The 20,352-nt window shown below is 35.9% G+C and overlaps 1 protein-coding gene across 1 annotated transcript; it reads right to left on the reverse strand.

Annotated features, from left to right (window-relative positions):
- Nucleotides 1-6: 6 nt before the first annotated feature.
- Nucleotides 7-17,564, reverse strand: LOC134856245 (centrosomal protein of 128 kDa-like; the record flags this gene model as incomplete). Its single annotated transcript, XM_063872588.1, has 6 exons — nucleotides 17,208-17,564; nucleotides 16,903-17,111; nucleotides 6,498-6,681; nucleotides 1,811-1,971; nucleotides 1,306-1,396; nucleotides 7-199 (listed from the first exon to the last, which is right to left on the reverse strand). Coding segments are annotated over exons 1-6 (1,195 nt in total), but the record flags the coding sequence as incomplete, so codon positions are not given.
- Nucleotides 17,565-20,352: the final 2,788 nt, after the last annotated feature.

Consider the following 20,352-nt stretch of genomic DNA (forward strand, 5'->3'; position numbering starts at 1 on the left):
GTTTGCGAAGTGGACTTATATAAGTCCCGTTTGATGGGGGAATAATGGCAGCTGATTCTGTACTCTGAGGGGGGTCAGGGATTTCTGGACCAAACTGAAGAATAGTTTTGGGTTTCTTCGTTTCTTTGGGAATTACTTTTCGAGGCGTCGAGACAACTTTCTCGTTTTTCGACAATTCCATAAAATCGTAGAGATAAGTCTGAAACAAAAACACTTTTAGAAAAATATTTTTGAAGGCGACGAGACAACAAACAAATAACGTTTTGGACAGCGTTTAGGTCAATGTTCATTGCATATTTTAAGTATTTGCCGCTATTCCTCTTAGCAAAAGCTTTGTAGAATTTGTGAGCACGTCTTGTTAAGCTATCCTCTTTATATAACGTTCGGTTTTAGATTTTTTGGAGAGAAAAGACCTTTAAATTTTGAAAGCGACGAGACAACAAACAAATAACGTTTTGGACAGCGTTCAGGCCAATGTTCATCGCATATTTTAAGTATTTTACCGATATTCCTGCTTGTTAAGCTATCCCTTTTTATATAGCAAACAAAACAAATTTGTTTGTTTTGCCCAGTTAGCAATCTGAATGAGTGTTTACTGCCGGAACAGGGCACACTTAAGTGCAATTCAAACCAGGCGCGCATCTAGGAATTTCTCGAGGGGGGGGGCGGATTTTCAAAAAAGTTTTGAAAATATGGTCGACCTTTTTTAGGTCAACCAAATTGATTTTCTGAGCTCTCTCAAACAACTATAAAGACCCTCATCAGACGAAATTTTCTGCGCCGCGTTTTTAGGCACTTTAAGGGCATTTTTTTAAGGCGTTTTCAGGCACTTTTTGAGAAATGTCCAAAAAATCGCGTTTTTTCGGCGCGCGCTCCCCCCTCATAAGTAGTATAGATTGACGCCAAAGGCGCCTTTGGAAAAATTTTAAGGTCAATCAGGCAAAAATGGATATCTCAAAATAGTACAACGGGGGAACCCTTTGGGTCGGCAGAGGGTCGAATCCGTGAGGGGGCGGGGCGTCCGCCACCCCCCTAAATCCGCTACCGATTCAAACGTACAAAAGAAATTAAAAACCGCTCCATCTAAGCCACGTCAATCTCATTAAGCCCAGCCTAGACTACCAGGTTTTTGGCCTATATTCAAACTCGAAATTGAAAAAAGTCGCATCTACTTATAACTTACTTTAAAAAACTGCCCAAAATGCCTTCGATTGATTTAAGTAGTTTAGCAACCAATTCGCATATTTTGACAAGTTACTTGCCATAAACATTTTCCATGAATAGTTCATATAGCAATGATCTTACTTCTAGTTCGGCTATTCGTTTGCTGAGGATGCGATTCTGGTGGTCTTTATCTTTCAGCTCACTCTTGGTCGAATCCAAGTCACGCTCTTTGCTGTTAAAACAGTTTAACAAAATTATGAAGAAGCTTCATAGTCCAAAACATTGAGTTCGTTTATTTGCGTTTCATCCACCATAAAATCATGCTAAATACAACAAAAACTTGACTATAAATCTAGAAATCCCATGCATATCAAATTCTAAACAATGGTTGTAAGACTATTTTTTTGAAGTGGAAAATGTGAATACTATTAAAATAAAGTTTATAATAAAATGGCAAATATTTTCGGGAGACAAAATTAATCAAAACAACCAGCTGACCTATTTTAGCAGCTGTTGAGCAAATGTTCACTTATTAGGTAGATTTTAAGTTTCAAGTTGATCTGACTGTCATCATGCAAACATTGCCAAATGTTCTTGGGAATGACATTTCTCTCTCCGAACTTTTTGCAAATTTCTATTTGCTTACGCTTTGAGTGCCTGTTTCATGCGTGAGCTAGAGGAAGTGATGGACTTCAGTTCCTGCTGCAGGTGCTCATTGGCCTGTTTGATCTCACTCTGGATCCGTCTCTGGTGCTCCTCCAGCATCTCTTTGGCTCTTTTCGACTCTTCCAGCTCGTGCTTCACTTTCTACAGACACTCTCTTTATTATTAATTACAGCAAGTCTTTCCACAAATGTTTGGTAGATTTTATCACTGAGGTCGGCCGACTTCAATTCTGTCGCCTTTTTTCCAAATTTTTTTCTGTTGTTAATGTTTGTTGTTTTCTTAACGATTGGACTCCAACGAGAAACTTTTGAAAAACTTAAATCACTTTCTTAAACCCTCCTTATTATAATTAGAAAAATTAAATAAGAAAATTTGTGAAATTTTTTGAAATTAAAAAAAATCAGTTTTCGGCTTTTTTGTTCGTAGATTTTTTTCGGTTAACAACTTTTCTTACAAGAAATTGAACTTGCTTCATTTTGAATCTTAATAAACCTCCAGTTTCCTTTCCAATTGGTTTAGAAGAGAAGCGGTTGCGTCTGGAATTTGAGTCCCGGTAAGGCCTGTTTTTTTTTCATTAAAATTTTTTCCGTATAATTTGAATGGCCGGAATTTCGTTTGTCTGCTCGTTTTTTTTCGGCTTAGGTACCACATCACGGGTTTTTCTTAAGCTTTAAGCAATTAACATGGTAGTTGCAAGTGTTTTTCATCAAAGTACTTGAAGTATTTTAAAGTTTTGTTTTAAAATTATATTTTTGTGGGCTCAACTGGTGTCTGCTCAAAAAGTAACAGCTTCTTTTTCGGCTTCGTTAGTTCTGATCCTTTGGTTTTTTCAATTCAAAAACTTAAGTTGCTCTCAAAAACTACTTTACCGATTTTTAAAAAAAAAGGGTACCACTAGAAAGACCGCCTGCTCACCTGTCTGAATGCATAATCACACAATCTCCTTGTGCTTTACGCACTGCACTCGGAACTCTTAGACTGTTATCGAGACAACCCCCTGCCCCAAAGCAAGTTTGAGAGTTCAATGATGATAACGGATGATGAAATCTCCCCTGCATTATCAGTCACTCCCCAAAAATTTTTACAAAAAATATATTGCCCTCGGAAAATTACACATTCTCAGAAACGACCCCGTCAAATCTGCGTTTGTTAGTTCAATTGAAAAAAAAAACAGTTTGTGTAAATCTCTGCAAAAAAAGATGCTACCCTTAAACTTTTTTATGCAAAAAACTCGGAATAATCAAATTTTTGATTTGCTGACCGTATATCGGAAACTTTTTTACGCATCTGAAAAATAATCCAACCAAATCGAATATCACGGTTTTATTTACAATAACAGGTAATTGGAAGCCTACCTGTATAATTGGCTGAGTTCAATTTGATTGGAAAAAAATTATGGCCCTGAAAGAAGTCAAAAGTTTCAACTTTGACCGTTTTTTGAAAACTTTTCGACTTTTCTCAAAAAGTTAACTGTTAATTCTTAGCTTAAGTGTTCAACCCAAGAACTGGTTTTGGGAATCGCAGCCGCAATCTACGTTTTGAGCAGCCACAGTCTACCTTTTGAAATTCAAGTTTGGAAAACTAAGTTTTCGATTTTTTGATAGTGTTTTAGAAAATGTTCGGCTTTTCCTAAAAAGTACACTGCCAACAAAGAAGACTTCAACAGGAGAAAACAATTGCTAGAACATTTTCTGCAGAAATGGTGAATCCTTAATTCTTATTAGAAAAAAACTTTAAGTCATGGGAAATTTCAATTTCTCGAAAACTTCCGTTTTCATTTATTTTAATAGAGAAACAACTAAGATTTCGGGCCAATTCCACTTAATGAAACTAACTATTTCATCCCGCATCAGTATGACGAATTCAAGTATCAAACAGAAACCTCTAGCTTTAGCTGGACCCTTGTTATCATTAATCGAGACACACAAAAGTTTGGGGTTCTGCTAGTTTTTTTATTCAAATGGCATAGAGGTTAAAAAGCTTGAAACATGTTTTTTTTGCCTTTCGGGCTATCGAGTCTTCTTACTTCTTGAGTTTTAACATATCTTGCACGGAGCTTTTTTGAAAATGTAGCTAGCTTTTTAGTTAAAACTATGCAGAAATTTTGTTGCATTGTATAACTTTTTTTTGAATGTTTTTGCGTTGTCAATTATTGGGCACGTAATATTTACGCATATAATTGTTATTTTAACAAGTAGCATTGTCGGCCTGTTACCACAATTTAGGTTTTGTTTCGATGCAAATTTAAAGTAGAGTTGTCTTATTTTGCACGATATTGACTTTTGTTAAAAGAAACACTATCAAAGATGAAGGATTCAACCCAAAGAACCAAGAGCAAAAAATATTTCTGCAGTAGTGATGACTTCTTAGTTTTATTCAGAAAAATTGCATTTCATGGGAAAATTCCTGTCTCTCAAATAATTTCGTTAAGATTTTGTGTCAGGTCAACTTCTGAAAATAAACATTTCACCACGCATCAGTATAACAATTTCAAAAATCAAACAGGTACCTCCTCCAACTTTAGCTAGACCCCTTGATATCATTCATCGAGACACACAAAGATTTGGGTTTAACTAGTTTTTTCAACATTTTTCTTTTTCCGACTTATATTTTTTAATGTTTGTGTTATATCGCAAATGGTGCAAAGCTCCACTTCGGTTCCATGTAATAAAATCTAACCCACGAAGCTTTGTAGCTCATCGTGTCTCTTTACAATACCGGCTTAGGTTTTTTGCACGGAATATTTTTGAAGAATGAACTGTTAATTTTCCGAATGCGTTAGTGCAAATATTTGAGTGAAAGTTATTTCGCGCAAATTTTGTTGCTTTGAAAAACAATTTTTTCGAACATTAATTGTTTGTCAGTTTTTGAGCACGAAATCATTACGCACTGCGAGTAATATTTTAGCAATCAGCAACGACGGCTTTTCAGTGCTATGTAATTTTCGTTTCGACGCGAATTTTAAGTTCGGTTGTCTTCTTGGTAGGTTATTTGAAAAATGATTTTTTTTTCTAGAACAACTGATACAAAATACGAAAATGATGACTGTCTTGTATCGAAGTTGTCTGCTTTATAGTTTTCGACTTAAGCTCTACGGTTCAGTTTAGTTTCTGATTGGGGTATACAACCTTGCCTTCACATATAAACCACTCGTGGACTCTATGTGGGCAGTAGACTTCAGATGATTTTTATCTTAATGGCCGTCGGTTAAACATTGTCAATTTTCTACCTAATATTTTCTTTCCCACAAATTCCAGCTTTTATTATAACATCAATTAGAGTCTGGCTCTACTTTTTTGAACGCTCAAATTCCCGCAAAAAAAAAACAAAAAAATCTCAACTTTGATTTTGAAAAAATCTCAACTTTAGAATAAAAAAAACGATAGATGGCCTTATAGCTCTTTGATTGTCTAAAACATTTTTTTATTGACACTTTTTTGATAAAAAGCACCATATCAGAGAAAGCTGGTTCATTAGGTACAACTTTTGTTTCGCTGGGAAATCTGATAATTGAATTCCATTCTCGTTTTTAATCAAATTAGAAGTCGATCAGGTTTTTGAATAATTTTTACACTTTCGCTGTTCGATAGTTGAGTTTACCTGCCTTTCAACAAAAGAAATAAATTGAATTCTAAAAGAAACCAAAAATTAAACCGCAAAAAAATAAAAGTAAATTTGAGCCTGAATAAATTTTAAGACTTTTCCTGAAAAACGAAAAAAAAATCATCAGGACCTACATAAGAGTCTGAGCTATATTCAACGACTCTTCAAATGTAGTAAACTTAATCGTGAAAAACCTTCAAACTTCTGTTTTCTAGTTGATTTTTCAATTTTACCTTCGCTCGAAGACATCTTCGCTTCTTCTTCAGCGTCATGTTTTTTTTTATGCCATACTTGTTGTATCACAAGTGGTGCGAAGCTCAGCTTTACCTCTGTGTTTTGTTTTACGTAATGTTACCTTCTATCTCATTTAGTGAGTTAATGTTTTTTCTGTCTCTTGCTCAAATAGTTTAATTATCCACGATAACCTAACTTTGAAAGTTTTAAGACGAGAGGTTGTGTACAAGATGGGTGCGATATATGAATGAACAAAAAATACTCAGCAGGGCGATTAACCACAGTCAACCTTGAACGCTGAAGATTTAGTAATTTTCTCAGATCCTCACGGGATTTCTAAAAACTCCAATACCATTAACCATTTACCGACTGTTCATTTATCATTTCCTCGACAAAACAACTTCAATCTATAAGCTTAATCTTATCATACAGATGTTCATCAATATGAGGACGGTTTAGCCAGAAAAATAAAACCCGTCTCGGTGGATAAATTTAAGCATGTCTTAGAAAAAGAGGGCGGGTTTATTTTTGGTCACTGTATTATGGTTCTTCCTGCTAGTAACCTAAATATTATAGATTCTCCCGGGAGGAGGTTTAATAATTCTGGGCTCAACAGAAATCATAAATGAACAGTCAAAAAAATGACAAACGAACAGTCGGTAAATATTTCATGATATTATGATTTTTAGGAATCCCGCGAAGATCAGAGAGACATACTAGATCTTCAGCTTAACAGGCTGGACCGCAGGAAATTGTAGAACATCCTTTTTCACGTTTTGTGTTCAAAAAGTGGAATTTTATCAGAATTAGCTGATTTTTTTTCAAATTACCTTTAACTCTTCTTTATGGGATTCCTTCGTGCTTTGTTCATCTTCATTGACAGAAGATGCTCTGTCGTCGTGATTTGACATTTCCGCCGGTTGTGGTTTCTGGGCTAAGATTTTATTCAAATACGCAATTTCTTCTCGAAGTCTCTCGATCTCGGTGCTACGTAACAGTTCCCGATTTTCAGTACTAGAAAACAAAAAGGACAAGTGTTTTGCTGGTTTGCACTTTGATATTACATTCACAACAGAACTCAAGACATCTAGCAATCAAGATTTTAGACATTTAGACAAAACTACCTAAGATGAAGATATGATTTATGATAGTTTTATATACAGTCCCTGACCCTGACATTTTCTAACGGTGGAACGACTGTATTTGTCCCTTTAGCCAACACATTTTGCTGTAAAATAATGTTGCTTAAGTTAGAACCAGTAGTTGACTTTTTCCCGTTAAAGAATCCTGTTTACAGGATAACTGAATTTGGTAGTCAACTTCAGTAGTAGCGCATTTAAGGGTGGGGGTGGTGACGCTTGTTTTCAGGGGGTCAGCCTTATGACCACCCAAGGGTCCCCCCTTTTGGAGCTATTTAGCAGATTTGGTCAATATAGGTTCTTTGTTCTGATTTTTTAGAGCTCGCCAAATCAATTTGATCGACCTAAAAAATGGAAAGTCTTTAGAAGGGTCTTTTTCTGATCCTCAGCATTAATAATGGTAGTCTTTTAGCAACTAAAACTGTTATTCAAATTGATTCAACAGTGTTTTCTGTTAAAAATTAAAAAAAAGATTTTTTTGAACGGTATCGTTTTTTCGTCTATGGCTAAAATCTGCTTTCCCTGTAAATGGATTGATTTCAAAAATTTTTGAGGTTTAGATTTTCTGCAATTTGCTTGTAGTAATAGTTTGAAAGTTTTGATTAAAGTTTTGAAAATTCTATTTTTTTTTACTTTTGTTTTCTGATTTTCTCTGAATTGAAAAGAAAGCAATGAAACTAGGATGATGCCCAAATTTTCTTGATGGCTTGCAGTTAGCTTTGCCCGAAATGAGGTTCCATAAATAACAATCGATTATAATGGGATTTTCATGGTCTGTCTCCATAAAAATCTAAAATAATCTTTTATAATGGATTTTTAAAATATTATAAAACAAATAAAATAGAAATTGATTTAACCCAATTATAATCGATCATAATTGATTCTAATGGATTATAACAAATTATAAGGGATTATAATAGATTTTTATGAGTAGGAGCCCGGATTTTCCAAAACCTTGAAAAAAATATTCAAAATAAAATACTCAAATATTCAATTGCTAAGTTGTGTTTTACATTCGGCTACGGCAAAAATGGTATCGTTTTAAACTTCTATTTTCAATTTGAATACTTGAATATTTCACACTAATTCTTCTCCTCCACACTTGCCCGTTTCTTACATTTACCGTAAAAATAAGTGAAAAAAACCTACGGGGGGCTATGTGGGGGGGCAGGCAGGTGGGGCGTGGGGCTAATGAGGGGTGGGGGTAGGTGGGGTTAGGGTAAGTGGGCGGGGGCTAGGTGGGGGGTCTAAGTAGGGGGGGCGGGGGGTTAGGTAGGTGGGTGGGGGGACTAGGTGGGGGGAGCTAAGTTGGGGGGAGGGTTAGGTGGGGGGTGGGGTGAGGGTAGGTTGGGTCAAGGTGGGCGGCGGCTAGGTGGGGGGGGGGGGGGGTGCTGGTGGTTGGTGCTAATTTGGGGGGGGGGGGGGGATAGATGGGAGGGTAATAGGGTAGGAGAGGTGAGGCTTTAGATGGGGGGGTGAGGGCAGGCGGGGGTGACGTAGGTGGGGTTGGCGTAGGTGGGGTTGGCGTAGGTGGGGGTGGGTAGGTGGGGGTTGGCTGGTGAGGCTAGGTGCAACAAGTATGGTTTTGCAAAAGGTAAGTAGGTTTAGAAATCGAGATTCAAGAGATTATATTTCATTATAATCCATTATTATGGATTTTAAAAGGATTATAATCAATTTTTTTATCTGTAAAAATAATGGATCATAATCAATTGCGTGGTCTCAAAGTGTAAGTATAATCGATTATAATGCCAACATTTTTGACCACAAAAACTAACTATAAACGATTATTATCCATGGAACCTCACCGCGGGTGGTTTTATTCAAGACAATTTTGGTTTTGTATGTGCACAGCCCACCGGCGACCTTAAACCGGACTGTTTTCTATCGGAACTTTTTTCTCATTTCATAATTTTGGATTTTTTTGTATTGGATGTGTTGTAAAGGACTGTTTTATAAATTGTTCTGATTTCAAATAGAAACAGAAACATGAATTATTTTATTGAGCTCACAAAGTGTGACGCCGCCGCCACCACAAAATAAATATGTTTTTATTCCCTTGCAAAAGGAACGGAAATGCTATTGGAATAATTCCTATAACGTTTTAAGCATTGAGAATTGAAACGACTATTCTCGTTCAATGCGAATAATAATGATTCCTCTCGTAAAATACGAGCATACGAAACATTCTTCTCGTAAAATACGAAAGTACGAATAGAGAATACGAAGTTAAGAAGTAACTTCTCATTTGATACGAAAAGTGGTACGATTTCCCATCTGAGTATAAATAGAAGCTCAAAACTACGGGAATTCGTACCCAATCTCTTCTAACACCAACACCACTCTCTTCAACCACCCCAACCAATCTCTAAAATAATATCTACTCTCAGTAAAAATATCTCTAATCTCACCGTTAAAATAGATATTGAGTCAAAAGGCAACTTGCTGTAAATTCATACTAACTTCTTTTCTAATAAAATATTTCTCAGTGAATTTTAGATTTACTTTCTAAGATAGAAAGTAGAAAGGACCCTTTATTCCTAGCAAGCGTTTTGTCCGACGTATATAGTTTTGCTAGCGTAATAAATTGGTGCGACCAGTGAGGCTCACCTTCTAAAAACTCGCAAAAATTGCTAAAAGTCTCAAAAAGAGATAAAAAAGCAAAGAATCAAATTCTCAAACTGGAGAATTGTTGAAATTTCTCTTACAAATAAAGAAAAGTAATAAATTTCTAAAGCGGAAATTTAAGTTTTCTAAGCAAATTTATAAACTTTTCTATCTTTCTTTTTTTAATTTTAAGCTAAATATAATATGGCTGATACCCCAATATCCCATCCCAACTTGTCTTTAATGACATTTTCGGGAAACGATCCGAACCAAAATGCTACAGCTTTTTGGAATTCAGTTGAAAACAAAATTCTTTTCTCATTAGGTCAAAGACCTAATGATGGCGACGCACGACGCAGCTATGATAGCAGACAACGATCGCTATTCGGATCATTGTTAACTGATAAATCTCTTGAATGGTTCAATGATAATGTAACCAATGCTACCACATGGGCACAACTCAAAGATCTCTTCCTTAACAGATTCACTGACGGACGAGATCAATTCAAACTTAGAATTGATGCTGAAAATGCAGCTCGCCAAGATGGCGAATTAATAAAAAATTACTTCCACAGAATCAAATCTTCTGTAGATAGAGGCTGGCCCAAAAGTATTGATGTAACCATTCATGCTGATGAAGATGCTCAAAATGCTGAGAGAACTATACAAACCAGACAAAGAAGTCAAAAGTATATTGGTTTCTCAATTAAGTGACTAAGACCTCTAGCCCTTAAAAAAAAAGCTCATGAATACATGATAGAGCATCCAAACTCGAATTGGGATCAATTCACAAATCATGTAATCACTAAGGATCTAACATTCATTGTTGCTACTGATCCTGCTAATAAGTCAACAACGGATAAAATGACTTCATTAGAAACACAAATTAAAGAACTAACCAAATTGATCAAGAATCAAGAAGTTAGTGCAATCAATGATCAGAATTCATTTCAACGACGTCGCCCTGATATCAAGGGAAGACCTAACAGTACACGATTTTGCGAATATTGCAGAATGGATGGACATTCTATATCTAGATGTTCAAAAAAGCAAGTTCAGGACGAAGTCAATAAGTTGCGAAGAGCTCACAACAAAAAAATGAACGAAGAGTTTCATTTGAAACTGATTATAAACGAAATCGAAGACCGAATAACTTCCCTAACCAGAATGACCCTAACCCAAGCAACCGGTTTTGGGATAACCAAAACAGAACTACTAGCAATTCAAGCCCTAGCCAAAATAACTATGGCATTCGCCATAATTATAACTACAACGGAAACAATTTCCAAAAGGCTAATGCACAATCGTCTTTCAAAAGGCCCCAAACCTATGATGATAGGTATCTCAGAGAAAACAAATTCAGAGAAAATGAACAAGTTGCTAAACAGTTCTACGACCAAGAAAATAGGCAATTCAAGAGTAACCCTAGAGGTCGACCATATAGCACTGGAAGCTATAATAACAATAACAGTCGAGACTCAACGCGATCTCAATCACCAAATTTTAGATCGAATCAAATACAGTCTGAAACTATCCACTGGGTTGAGGAAGAAGTCAATTACTGTGATGCGATCACTGATTTCTTTCCTTTAAACTATTAAAGTCTCCGAAACCGAGCGATGATAGTAATCCTAAATCAAGGATATATCATTTTGCCACCGGAGACAAAAATAATAATAGTGGACTCGAAATTGAATTCATGATTGACCCAGGATCGACTTGTAGTATCATAAACTACCCAACGTATCAGGAATTGGAAAAATTAGGTCAAAAAATGACAATTTACCGATCCAAAATTAAAGCAAAGACTTATAATGGATCTGATATACGTATGTTTGGCCATACATCTATTCAATCTTGTTTCGACAATGATGGAAAGTATCCATCTAACCACAATGTGTGGATAACTGAAGAAAAAACTGCTAATCTATCAGGAGTAGACTTTTGTCATCTCTTCTTGAAAGCTCTCTACTTTGATATCCCCGCAGTTGAGCTAAAATCAAAAGAAGGTGTAATATCCTACGATTTGATGAACAACGATAAAGAATATCCTAATGTTTCAAAAATTGTCTCAATTAACTTGAAAGAACCATCCAGCACGCTCTACATACTTATACAAACACTTGGCTGAACCAAATTCATACTTCGAAAAAGGGACTACATTCCTGCCTCATAAAATTACAACCAAAACCGAATTGGTTTTCATAAATACAGTTTGTACTCAAATTGAGCAGAGCCTACCTATCCTAATTGAGAATCAGAAAGATCATCCTGTCACAATAAACAAGTGTGTACTAGGCTATGCAGTAACTGATATTCAAGGATACGAGGATAAAATATTTGCTATCCACGATTTTGATGATTTCACAACGAGAATTTTAAACGAAAGTTCGGAATTCGATAGCTGTTTCATGCTGAACACTGTTGTCAATACAACACAGGAAAGCAATACTCAATTATCCGGCCCCTGTCTACAATATGTAGACTTCAAAAAAAGGTCCATATTCGAATCGAATATGCCCATTGCCCATACAATCTCTGCAGATAGAGCAATGAAAAAGGGTTTGCTGAATCAATTAGCAAAAGGTATCCTGAGCTACGACACTTTTGTAACTCAATACATGCTAACATTAACGATATTCTCATCTTCACTGATCCAAAATCTGGACAAATCATATATAACCTGATTACCAAACAGAGGTACTTTCAGAAACCCACTTACGACGCTATATTCAATACCTTGTCCAAAATGAAAGATTATGCTATAGCAAATAACATTCGATCTATCTCAATGCCTAAAATTGCTTGTGGCTTAGATAAAATGAATTGGGAAGAAGTTTCCAAAATCATTGTCGATGTATTCCAACATTCTGGAATTACTATATTTGTCTATGTTTCAGGACAAGAAATCAAGGACATGCCTGCCCTTGAAGTGTTTGATACAGAAAATGTATCAGAAATATTTGAACAAATTGGTTCAGATATAGTCAAAGTATGCAAAAATGAAAACGAAATAGCAACCGACTTTTCTAATGATGCAAAGAACCTTTGCAGGCCTCCCTTGAAAGAACAATTTAAAAAGTACCAAAACAAAGAACATAATGATCGGAAAATTGCCTTTCTAGTCAACGAAACGTTTACCCAATACTCCTCAATTGATAAGGACAATAGTAGTACTTTGGAAAAAATCGAAACTACTATTAAATTCTTATCTGACTTCGATTTCACACAAAGTGATATATCGGATGATGAATTTGCAGATCTAATTCAAATGCTGATAGAGGATCAAGATGTTTATTCTCATCACAAATATGATATTGGAAAAACAAAACATAAATTTCATATACCACTCAAAAAGGACGCAACGTTCAAAAAACAACGACCTAGTAAAATCCCAGTCCATCTAAGAGATCAATTGGACAAGTTAATGGATGAATTAATCCAAGCAGGCATAGTCAGAGAACTAAATGAAAAAGATGATATGAACTCATGGTTCGTAAATCCAGTCATCATTCTTCCAAAAAAAGACTACGTTAAGTTGGTCTTGGATGCTAGGTATCTAAACTCAATCACAGATACTAGCAATTGTAGTTGGCCATTAGAACCACTACAAGTTCTCATGACCAGAATAAACGGATCGTACTTCACAAGTATTGATCTCTCTTGCGCCTACCATCAAGTACCTTTAACAGATGAGGCCCAGAAATCAACAAGCTTTATCGTAGGTGATAGACAATATACCTACCAAGTTGGTTTCTATGGCTTGAAACCACTTCCAAATTTCTTCAGTAAATTAATGAGATATGCCTTCGGACCCCTCATGAAAGAAAGAAAAGCAATTACTTACATAGACGACACTCTGTTACAGAGTCAAAATAAAAATGAAATGTTTGACACAATTCGAGAATATCATTCTCTTTTACGGAAGGCCATCTTCAAAGCTGCCCCTGACAAAACTTTTTTCTTCCTAAGAAAAGTTAAATTTCTAGGCCATGTTGTCTCTAAAGATGGTCTTTCTCCAATCGCTTCACGAATCGATGACATAAAAAAATTGAAATCCCCTGAATCAAAAACAGAAGTTCTAGGAGTATTAGGGGTCATGGGATTCTACAGCACATATATCATCAATTTTCACGTAGACGCAAAGTGTCTCTATGAACTGGCAAACAGTAACGACAAGTTTCAATGGCTACCATGCCATGAAGAAGTTTTTCAAAAACTGAAAGACAAATTCTGTCATGGTATTTCAAATGCCATATCTAATGTAAACTACCCATTCCACATTCATGCCGACTCCTCAAATGTAGGAACCGGGTGTATACTCATCCAAGACCTTCCTGAAGGGAAAAGAATTGTTTCTGCCAATTCTAGAGTCTTTGATAAGGCCGAGCAGAAAATGTCTACTCAACATCGTGAACTATGTGGAATAATATCTGCTTTGCAAACCTATGAATTCTACATTATAGGTTCACCATTTCCTCCATACCTATATTGTGATCACAGACCTATTCTCTTCTTATGGTCCAGAAAAGGACAACTTTCGCATAGATTTTTCAAATACCAAGTCGTATTGACAAAGTTCAACAATTTAAAAATAATCTATACCCCAGGTTCAAACCGAGCCTTTCCTGACTTATTGAGCCGAAATGTACCCATCGCTGATATCAAAAAATATCAACTTGAACACAAAACTATTCCGAATGATATAAAGTTCATCCTAGACAACGGAGAACAAATATGTTATTCAGTACTCCATGGAGACGATAATAACATATTTCAAAACGATTGCTATCCAGTCATTGCGCAAGTGCAAGGCGGGAAAAAGAAATTAATCAATATCAGTGACAGAGGAGACTTCAGCATTGAAGATGCTCCAGAATATTTTGAGGAATCTTGTAGTGCAATTCAAAATATAAAAGATTTCTTCCGATTTGGCAAACAAATTAACCAAATCAAACGACTATCTATACCAGATATAAACAATGAAAACATTTATGAAGAAATTCCAGATGAAGTATCTGCGCTTGATGATCCTTTGGAAAATTCAGAATGGTTTGAATTATATGAAGGCAATGTCGAGAACAACCTTCTCAACGATCTGGTTAAAGCAAAAAATGAATTTGCCGCCAAAACAAGATCTTTGAAGTTAATTGAAATCCTAAATCTCCAATCTGAAGAGAATAAATCAGATTCTCTTGAACTGATAACAAAAATGACCGACTTTGCTAAAGAAGCAAATTTAGACGTTGAAACAATTATGCAAGAGCAGTGTAATGATACTGTAATCATAGACATCAAAAATTGCATAAAGCAAAACGAAAAGCCAGAAAGAAACAAAAAAATCCTTACCGCGAAGAAAAAGGATTACAAGCTTGTATCAGGCAGTTTGAATTATTATTCATTGAAGACCAACATAATCTTCTATGTAATAATGAATATAATGATGACTATACTAAGAGTCCAAAAATTTGCTTACCCATCTCCCTAGTGCTAAACTGCTTTGAGTTAGCTCATAAGCATCCTCTTAGCGGTCATCACGGCGAAACAAAAACTTTGGAAATAATCAAAAGATATTTCTATTGGCCCGGACTCTATAAATGGGTCAACATGCTTCTTCATGATTGCCTAGAATGTCAGAAAAATAAACCTAAACGAAAAGACCTGAAAGAAGCTCCATTACAACAATGGGGACAATTAGAAACAATCCCAATGAAAACGATCCACATTGATCATAAAGCTCCACTCAGACCATCAAGTCACGGCAAAATTTTTGCTTAGTTGTGATAGATGCCTTCTCTAGATATCTTCAAGTCTATCCATGCAGACTCTAAGGAAACCATTAAGCTCTTAGAGAAATACATCACAACATTTGGTATTCCACAACAAATTATTCATGATAATGGAAGTGCATTCATGAGTAATGACTTTGCTCATTGGTCCTCTGAATTGGGAATAACCCTGAGGCCAAGAACTACTTACTCGCCTTGGACTAACGGAAAAGTTGAAGTCCAGAATAAACATTTAACCCAGTACTTTCGACATTTCTTGAGTACCTCAGTCTCAAACTGGTCTGAATTTACAAATAAGTTTGCTTTTGCACATAACACCACCATTAATTCAAGTACAGGTTACACTCCATGTGAGATTGTCTTTGGCATAAAACCTCAGGTTCCCCTTAGCCTTAAATTAGGCCTCTACCGTGACCAAAACAAAAGATGTAACTCTGAATTTTGCGCTGGTCTCGAAAATCATGCTCATACCGAGCATAAGTCAAACAATGAGACCATAGATAGATTCCCAAAAAATCAAATTTCCGCCGAAATACTAAAAAGGGAAAATGATTTCAAGTTGATTTATAGTAACACCTATACCCATTGCCGCCGCATCACTAATAAGGCCCACATGTTCCGAAATCAATTTAAATTAGGACGGCATATAAAAGAAGGCACAAAAAGTGTTACTAGAAAATAGATCCAAACCACTATTGAAATCTCAAAAACTTTTGAATTTGAGATCTGGACCTTACACCGTTATTGAAAAAATCACGGAAGTAACATACGGAATTCAAAATGATTTCACTAACGAAAAAAAGATTGTCCACCGCAATCATATTGTTGAATACTTTCCTAAAGAACAACAAATGCCCAAACCACTACAAGAGTACTCTAGTGATTTATTTTCAAGTGATTTTTATGATCATATAACAAATCATCGAATCGACTCTTTCAATAAAGCTAAACAGGTTGAAAATCTACAATACCAGTTTTGGCCAGTAGTCAACAATGGTTATCAGCAAATGACTGATCATAACCCTACAAATGAGGATCAAAATAAAACCATTGTACAAGAACAATCATTAGATTCAGGCAGAGAAACCATGCATCTAAGAACTTTGTTCGATGCAACTGCGATTGACCAGAATCTTAGACCTATTCGAAGTTCAACTCCCTATCCTGTTGATAAAACCCCTAATCCTTCGACTAGTCAATCTAGTAGTTATGGCCACCGCCGCCTACCTAGCCGCAGTATAAGTCCTAATACTAGTCTCGCAAATGACTTTGGCCGCCGCCACCAAAATATAACAACACAATATAATACTCCCCGTCCTCCTGATTTCCCTCGTTTATCTGAATCATCAGAAAGCTTTACTGATGGAAAAAATATCCCTCATAGCTCTCAGGAAAGCTTCTATGAGAACACTCGATTCGCACCTGGATCACTTTCCGAATCTAAAAGACCTAAACGGACAAATCGTCCTACAAACTTTTATGGAACTACAATTCCATCTAGTATAATTGGCAAATTTAAAAAGAAATAATAAACACTAAGTATTTATTCGGCCAAACTCAATAATTTTTTTTAACTTTCTTTTTTATTGGCCTTTTCTTTTTCACTTTTATAAATATTTTGTTTGTAATAAAACCACAAAAACACCAAAAGTAAACATATTCACAAATAGATTTAAAAATAACTTTTATAAAGGTTAGACTTTATATCCGTGTAGGATTTGATCAGTTTAACAGCCGCCATCTTTTCCAGAGAATTTTCAGCGACCCTACTCAGGCTCCTCACTGCAAACTGCAGTGCTGAATAAGGCCGCCACCAAGCTTGATAGATTTCTTCTAATATGATGTCCAGCTCTATCTTTTTCCGAAAATCTTCTTCTGTTGCTGGTCTTCTGAAGAATTCTTCTTGAAACTAAAACTAATTTATATACTAGTTCTATGTTGCCAAGTCACTTAAATAAAAAAAAATTTATTTTTTATTCTTGGGTGCATTGTAAAAGAAACTTACATCCTCTCCAAAGAATAAGGACAAAAAGTCCATTGTTTCTCTTGAGACCACATCGTCTCCCACCCATGGACTCCACAGTTTCTTGGCAATGAACTCGCTCTGAATTGAGCCCAACTCAAATAATTCACCGGCATTTAGTACCGGATATTTCCAAATAAAACTCCGGTCCATAAAAATCATTAACTCCATCGGTGTCAAATTAACCCCTTTCTCTACTAGCCCATCGTAAATTGCCACCCTCCTCTCAACTTCCTTGTCCTCCAGCAAGGCTTCGTGTTTGAAGTTTAACTCATCCCGTAAATTCAAAAATTTCTCCGGGAAATCCACCAGATTGTCTTCAGGCTCAATATAATTCATTTTTTGAGGAAGCAAAAAATTTTTTTAAATAATGTAATGACAGATGAAGTTTAAACAGAAAGCAAATAAATGATGTTGCTTTTCGTCCTCTTTATGAAGAGATGTTTTTTCAATCTTTTTTTTCCTCCTCCAATAGGGAAGGGGAATGCAGTTGTTAAAAACTAACATCAGCATAAACGAATAAAAATCATTTCACTGCTAGATCTCAACAAATCAAAACTAAGTGGAAAACCACGACATTAAACAAGTGGAAAAAACCACAATATTACAAAACGAATGCCGAAGGAAATTCGAATTAAAACGAGAGACGCCGCACAACAACGGCCAATCAGAGCTTAGATTTGCAAAAAAAGCAAAAACAGCCTTTAAAAACTAACTGATATACAGTTATTTCCATTCTTGCTCAATTCCACATCTTGCATTCTAAACCTCTCTCTCCAAAAAAAATAAATCTGCTTATTTTCTCAACAAAAATAAAAAATCAAACTCAGATTTCCCATCAAAACATCCACAAAATGACAAGTCCAAATAGTGAACTAGAGGAAGGTGAACTAATGGACCAAGATCCTGTTCTAACCACTCTCGAGGAAATGCTTAAAGTGAGTACTTTTAAAAATTATTTTGCTATCATTCGCCACCAAAAAATAAATTTGCAAAAAATTTATTTGGTTGGTCTTTTAACTCTAATTATACTTTCGAATCAAACCTCAGCATTTGATCCGAAAGAACAATTGTATGCAAATACTGCAAACAATCTTCGGGTTGATCATTATGATTGTCAACTAATGACTTCTAACAAAATGTTCTCTCTAAATAAAGTATCACCTTGCAAAGTCCAACCAGAAAATATTAAAGTAACCCATGCTTATGTTACTCTTTATCAGAGACATTATCGCGCAAAAGTAAATGCAACAATGTGGCGAATCAAACACCAATCAATGCGTTGGTTCTGCGATTCTTTTGATTCTAGTGGTATCAACGCTCGACAAAATATGATCACTACTGATCCCCATTTATCTGCCGATCAATGATAATCGGCCGCCGACAGAGGCTATCTTAACCTAGGCTATGCTAGTATTGGAAATATTCCTTTCAAATATAATGTTAAAACAGTAACTAATGCCCATGCTGGCAAAGTTGACGGCAAACATCATAATGAATGTGATGGCCGTTCTTGGATTAAACTGGACACTTTTGAAACTTACATGCAAAATTTAACTCTAACTGTTAACCTCAAGGATGGAACAGTCAATAATTGGCAAAACATTCCTTTGCCCTGTCCAGTGTCTACAAATGGATGTGAAACAACATCCTTAGACGCTTTTGCTTATACTTGGGAAGAACCCAAAAATTGCATTTTAAACAGATTTCCGGCTAAAATGATTCAAAACGAAGAATCATACTATATAATTAAAGGCAATTCTAGCCCTGTCTATTCATTCTACCCAAACAAAGGATTCTCAAAAATTCATGCTACAGGTGATGAATAAACCGCAATCTCTTTGTGGTCTTCCCAGAAGAGTGTATCCCACTTCATATGATTCACTTTTTATTGCATACACTGACGGTTTCAATATGGATACTGGAATCCAAGTTAAACCAACCCCAGAAACGGGAACTATTCACAATGCCGGCCAACCAAATTCTACTTTTCTCACAACAAGTGATGATTTGCCGCCACTCAAATTCTCAACTAGTCAAATTGACTACGAAGCTCATATAGGAACCAAATTGGACTATATTCTTTTTAATAGCTTCTACATGCTCAGAACGGCCGAGTTAGCCCTTCTGCAAAATCAATGTGAGCTAGAACGCTCATCAAAATTAAATACTTTAATGCTTTCACTTGAAAGCCCACGCTTGGCTGGCTATATTTTAACTCAGAACCGCTCTATGTTCTTAGAGACCAATGGCAATGTTGCCTGGCTCTACCATTGTCCGAAATTTTATTCACCTTTGCAATTAATGGATGAATGCTATAATCGCATTCCCATTATGTATAAGGAAAATATTCGATTTGTCGATCCAATTACGCGACAAACTTTTCAGTCGGCAGATCTACAAGACTGCTCCGACAAACATTCAAATCTCTTTCAACTAGATGTTGATGATGATAAGTCCTGGATTGAATTAACCCCTCAAATTACAAGGATTACAAGACCATATCTCTTTAAACCAAAAGAGATAGTTCAACAGATTAAGCATTCTTTAGCCTCTAGCCAAGGCGCTTTAATCTTATGCTCAAATGCAAAAATTCTGGAATATGATTTCCGATAATTCAGAGATGAAAGGAATACTGCAAAAAGTATCTATTTGATCCGAAAGAACAATTGTATGCAAATACTGCAAACAATCTTCGGGTTGCTCATTATGATTGTCAACTAATGACTTCTAACAAAATGTTCTCTCTAAATAAAGTATCACCTTGCAAAGTCCAACCAGAAAATATTAAAGTAACCCATGCTTATGTTACTCTTTATTAGAGACATTATCGCGCAAAAGTAAATGCAACAATGTGGCGAATCAAACACCAATCAATGCGTTGGTTCTGCGATTCTTTTGATTCGAGTGGTATCGACGCTCGACAAAATATGATCACTACTGATCTCCATTTATCTGCCGATCAATGATAATCGGCCGCCGACAGAGGCTATCTTAACCTAGGCTATGCTAGTATTGGAAATATTCCTTTCAAATATAATGTTAAAACAGTAACTAATGCCCATGCTGGCAAAGTTGACGGCAAATATCATAATGAATGTGATGGCCGTTCTTGGATTAAACTGGA

The sequence above is a fragment of the Symsagittifera roscoffensis genome, unplaced genomic scaffold (genome assembly GCF_963678635.1).
Source record: "Symsagittifera roscoffensis unplaced genomic scaffold, txSymRosc1.1 SCAFFOLD_661, whole genome shotgun sequence".
Taxonomy (NCBI): domain Eukaryota; kingdom Metazoa; phylum Xenacoelomorpha; order Acoela; family Convolutidae; genus Symsagittifera; species Symsagittifera roscoffensis.